The 6000-nt window shown below is 35.0% G+C and overlaps 1 protein-coding gene across 1 annotated transcript; it reads left to right on the forward strand.

The window, feature by feature from the left end:
* The first annotated feature begins 1501 nt into the window (after positions 1–1501).
* LOC115436551 (leptin receptor gene-related protein) lies at positions 1502–5731 on the forward strand. Its single transcript, XM_030159420.1, has 4 exons — positions 1502–1637; positions 1983–2058; positions 3829–4015; positions 4131–5731. Exons 1-4 carry the CDS (start codon positions 1622–1624, stop codon positions 4245–4247), a joined length of 396 nt encoding a protein of 131 aa, XP_030015280.1. The 5' UTR covers positions 1502–1621; the 3' UTR covers positions 4248–5731.
* Positions 5732–6000: the final 269 nt, after the last annotated feature.

Here is a 6000-nt window from a genome sequence, read left to right on the forward strand (position 1 = left end):
TTTAAGATTTCTTTTAATGTTTAACCCTAATGTTTAATGTTTAACTGTTTTATATTTGTATCCCTGCCTTTGCACCTACTTTTAATCTGTTTTTAATATGCCTGGTTTCTGTTTTTATCTGCTGCATGTAAAGTGTCTTTGAGTTCTACGAAAAGCGCTATACAAATAAAATGTATTATTATTATTATTATTATTATTATTATTATTATTATTATTATTATTATTATTATTATTATATTAAATACAGAGGATAATATCCAATCCAATCCAGCTTTATTTGTAAAGCACTTTAAAACTACTGCAGTGGACCAAAGTGCTTTACAGAAGAATAAATAAAACCAAAATAAAAGAATAAAACACCAGAATAGATTAAAAGACATAGAACTGTATAAAAAAAAAAAAGAAAAAAAAAAAAAAAAAGAAAACAGTGGTGTACAGAAGAATAAATAAATAACATGCAAAAATAGATAAAAAAAAAACCCAACAACATCAAAAGTTGTACAATTTAAAAACAACAAAAAACAAGAACAATAAACCAATACCAAATAAAACAACAGAATAAAAAAAAAATACATTTAAACATCTCACGTGGTTTCAGAAGCAAAGGAGAAAAGATGGGTTTTAAAAAGGGATTTAAAAACAAGAAAGGTAGAAATAGAGAAAAAATCATGTGGGAACTACCACAGAAGTATTTTAAAAAATATATATATATATTTATTGACAAAATATACAAAAATAACAGTATAACAGTGCCTTATAACAAACATGGCATTGTGAATGTGCATCGGCAACAAATGGGAACAATTAAATTTCAAGAAGAGAGAGAGAGAGAGAGAGAGAGAGAGAGAGAGAGAGAGAGAGAGAGAGAGAGAGAGAGAGAAAAGAAACAAAATCAGTCTGCAAGGGGAGGTTAGTTCATTGTTCATTTGAGTCCAGGGGAATGTCACATAAATAAGAGTGAAGTTTTACAGCATTGGGTCTTTTCATACATTTTAAGGATTTCATGTACAGTTTGAGTTCATTTTTGAAAACACAAAAGTTGGGTGGGCATTTTTGACATTTGCTTTTGTGAATACAGAATTTAGCAATACATAAAATCACATTAATAGAGTTCTTCTTTTTTGTTATTTACCAGAACACCAAATGTTCTGTCATCTCTTGTAAAATAATACGTAGATGATGGAAATATTTCTTTTAACCAATTTTGTAATGCTGTCCAAAACACTTGCACCATACGACGAGAGAAAAATAAACGGTCTGTTGTTTCAATATCGGTATTGCAAGAATGTACAACTGTTATCCTGTACATTGAAACGAAGTCTAAGTAACTCTTTTGATGGGTAGATACTACAACAGAGGTAGCACTGGATCTTTATGGGTTAATGGATGGTGATTAATCTTTATCACGACTGAATTTTGCGACATTCCAGACGCTTTCAGGTACATCCAGCAGTTTCCAGCAGTGTTGCTTATTGGGCTACTGTTCCTTTAAGACGGTCACGTGACGCAAAGGAAAACCCCATGGAGGAAGCAGGAAGTTCGCCCACGAAGAAAGAAGTGAACTGATAAACAGTACACAAAGAAGCTAAAGACGCAAACAAACTTACACGTATTTATCGCAATGGCCGGCATTAAAGGTAGGATATTTTATTTTTTCCATGTTAGGGCTTTAATTGACGGTTTGGATTAAGTTTCACTTTCGTTGCTTATACGTAGTTTACTTTTGCTATTTTTTGCTTTAGAAACTTTGTCAACGTAGTTTTCAACGTGTACACCATCGTTTAAAGTATTCCAGCTACATCACTTTTAAAGCATAGTAATGTGTGTCAGATATTAGTTTAGGTATTAGTGGTTGTTTTGTCTGCTTTAATGCATTTCGACTGTTTTTCCTTGCGTTGAAATATTATATCTAGCATACTCGTATAACAAGCTTAACCATATCTGTGTCATTGCCTTTTATTGTGTGTTTTCTCTCTCTTCAGCACTGGTTGGTCTGTCCTTCAGTGGTGCTATTGGCCTCACCTTTCTTCTGCTGGGCTGTGCACTGGAACAGTATGGGTAGGAACTTATTTTTTGACTTATTCATGCTATTTCACAGCTTTGGTTTGTATTATGAAGGACTACAGGGGTGTTTAGAATTTTCTATTGCAGAGATTCAAGGCTAAAATGAGTTCATCAAAACATGTTTTTGTGACTCTTAGCTTGGAATAACAGGAAGTAAAAACTGGAATAAAGCAAATGAAACTAATAACTCCCACCATCTGGATACTATTGTAGAACTTTAATGGAAGCCTGTACCCTGCTTCACATAAAATATATTAAAAAATGAACATGAAAGCAGAGGTAAAATGCTATAATAACATAATAAAACATTGGAGATGTGGACACAAGATGTTTTTGTCCTGGATATTGTTCTTTCTATGTGCTTTGTCAATGTATAAATTGTATATTTTTATATTGAGAAGTAATTATGTTGTTTTTAAAACAAATCTGAAGAAATATGTAATCACTAATGAAACATAAATTAATGTAACTATGTTTTGTAAATGTAAATGTATAAATTGTAATACGTTAATATTGGGAATGGACCCTAGGAAGAATAGTCTCTACTTTGGTAGAGACCAATGGAGGTCCTTAAATAAAGAAATACAGAAAGAAGGTTCAGGGTTACTTTATTTGTACCTGTGGGTAGATTTGTTTTTTGCAGTCGAGGTGATTGCTTTGGCATTACAGCAAGACATACATTGAACATGTTACACAGGTACTTGATCGAGCTTACAGACAGGACAAAAAGACAGGACAAAAAGTGCTCAGTGTTCTACCATTCATCAGTATAGCAGCATGGATAAGTAAAAGAATAAAATAAATAAATAAGGTCAAATAAATAAAAACGAGATGCAATAAAACTCAATAAAAACCCAGAGGAGATAAAAACAGTCTGGGATAAAAACCAGGATAAGAACAAAATTTAAAAATTTGAAGTCACAATAATAATAATAATAAATACAGCAAAGAAATAGAATGAATAACTAAAATAAGTTAATAAAGTGCAATGTCACTATTTCTTCTTGAGCTCAGTGACGGCAACAGGAACAAAGCTGTTTTTATAATGCTGTGTCCTGCACCTTGGGACTAAGAACCTCTGTCCAGAGGAAAGGAGCTAGAATTCACCTCGTAAAGGATGGGAGTCATTATTAAGAATTGATGAAGCCATCCTCTGGACCTGTTTAGTGTACAGGAAATATCACAACTTATAAACCACTGCAGAAGGTCTTATGATTTATGTCTGTAATGTTTACATACTAAGGTGTGACACCCAAATAAAACAAAATTTGCAGCTGTTCATATTGCATACTGTTGTAACCTGACTTCAGAAAGCACCTTTAAAATGAATGTTATCTGCGTGCTTCTATTAATTGATGAAAAAGTAATCATGAGTAGTAATATATTACATTTAGCATGCAACACATTGAGATACAGGAAAATATTTGTGCATTTGAATTATTCAATAGTTGCAGGTAATGGATTTGAATCCTTAGTCCAGTTAAGATTCACACCACTGTAGTAAATGCAGCGTAGAATTGCGAATAAAACATTAAACATTAATCAAATGAGAACACATAAATTGCATTACGTAAATTCAAGGTAAAACCCCGTGAGAGTAGAAGTAGAATATATAGATTACATTTATTTTGTTTGCAAATTATAACCAAACCTGTTACAATTCTTGCACATCAATGTCACAAAGCCAACGCCAACTTTGATAACACTATCATGATTTGTCATTAAATATAAGTCATCTTCATAACTATTTTTGTTTTTTTGCAGGGTGTACTGGCCATTGTTTGTCCTGATTTTCTACGTATTAAGCCCCATCCCAACCTTCATAGCTCGGCGCCTCAGTGATGACACGGACTCTTCCAGCAATGCATGTAGAGAGCTGGCCTACTTCTTAACAACTGGCATTGTCGTATCAGCATTTGGGCTTCCCATTATTCTGGCTCGCAAAAGTGCAGTGAGTACTCTCCTCATTTTTCAGTTTGTAAACACATAGACAAGCAATTTTCCTTTTTATGTGCTCCATTACAGATATATTTAGGGTGCTTTAGTTGAATATGTCTCTCCTACAGATCGCGTGGGGAGCCTGCGGTCTGGTGATGACAGGAAATGCTGTCATCTTCCTCACCATCCTTGGCTTTTTTGTTGTGTTCGGAGGTGGGGACGACTTCAGCTGGGAGCAGTGGTAGAGTGCCGTCGGACAGCAGACAGACAAAAAGAACAGATGATGAATGGATGGGTGGGTGGGTGGGTAGGTGGATAGATGAATGGATCTTTTGCAGACTGAGGGGGTTAGTGTGTCCTGCACTAAGTGGGGGATGATGTCCATGTAGAAGCATCAAAAAATCCAAATTTCTGATTGTGTTTTAATGTTGATATCAGTTCTAGGGAGCATCAGGATCGTATACTACCTTATGTGCCCTATTAAAGTGCCTTGAGTGTGGGACCAGAGACACTAATAATGCCTAAACCCCTCTTATGCTGCAATACCATCGCTATCACCTATTATCACCTTTACCCATGTATTTTTAGCTTGTGTTGCCTTTGTTCCAACCCCCAAATCACTCTCCTCATTGCCACTCATGGCTATTCCATTACGTCTCAGTTAATCAGCATCATAAAGGGATCCTAAAGAGTAACTCTATTGTAATATGCATCGCAATGCTCATCTGTCCTTATCGTTCAAGGTAGGAATGGTTTTACCCAACTATGGCTCGCTTCTTTTTAGCACTGCTGCTGTAAAAATCATTATGGCAGGGCAAGTTATCTTAATCCCTGCTCTCTCACAGCTAGCTCTAGGTACCTAATCAGGTATGGACATGCTATATTTATGTAGATGTGTTGTGTTTTTTAGTTTTCATTTTGAAGCGTGACTTTAAAGCCTTACTTTTTGTTCTGGTGCAATTGTTTACATTCTCACCAAAGATCAATTCAGACTGCAAAATTTGACAAGATCCACCACTGAAGTGTGGGTTTTGACCTGTGCTGCGCAGCACTGTGATCCGTAAAAAACTCTCCCAAGGCTTGAGAAAAAGTTCTCTTTAGTGAATATTGTTCATCAAAGGATATATGTTCAGTTATTGTGCGAACAGTCTAAACATAATACCCACTGTCCTTTTTATATTCCTGCAGATGACACAGAATATCATAATACTGACAAAAACATGTTTTGAATTTGTGTGTTATATTTTTATGTATTAAATAAAAAATACATACATGCATATTTTAAGCCATTTAACTTCGCAAGTGCCTGTCACACATGGTGAATATTTTTGATGGAAAGGAAGAAAAAATTCTGTTCAAGATTTTAATAAGTTTTGTGTTTCACAATCAGGGGCCGTGAAAGTCTGGAACTGTAAATCAATTTTACATCCTTCTGTTCAGTTTGACTACTGTCATTAGGTGGCTCTCTATGAGCTTCGTTTGTTGAGCCCACTTCATCAAGACCATCAGAAATGTTTTGACAATGTAGTTTCAAGTAACACACTGTATATTAAGTGCTTTCTTTGGTTCCCGATTCACAATAGCTTTACATGGGATCTGTTATTCTGTTTGTCACACTATTGCATTTTCAATATTCCCTCAAAACACTAAAGAGTGCCTGAGAGCGCTCAAATGTTATTTTATTAAAGCTCCTGACTGCATTTTGTTTTCTAACAATTAAAACTGTATATATATATTAAAAAAAAAAGTCTTACTGTTTAATCTTGAAACAATGAGAACTGTAACATATATGAATGTTAGTGGACAGAGTACGTAGAACTTAATTTATCTGGTGTACTTCTCTGTGGGCAATGCTGATGGATGATGCACTCAAACAGACACCTGCACACTATTTATTCAGTCCAGCAGCGGTCATAATGAGCTCAGCAGACCCTCCCACGTGGCAGAGAATGGAAAATAAGGAAAGGTGTGGCGTAGGTGAGTGTGTTTTTGGGGTTA

This window comes from Sphaeramia orbicularis, chromosome 17 (assembly GCF_902148855.1).
Source record: "Sphaeramia orbicularis chromosome 17, fSphaOr1.1, whole genome shotgun sequence".
Lineage (NCBI taxonomy): Eukaryota > Metazoa > Chordata > Actinopteri > Kurtiformes > Apogonidae > Sphaeramia > Sphaeramia orbicularis.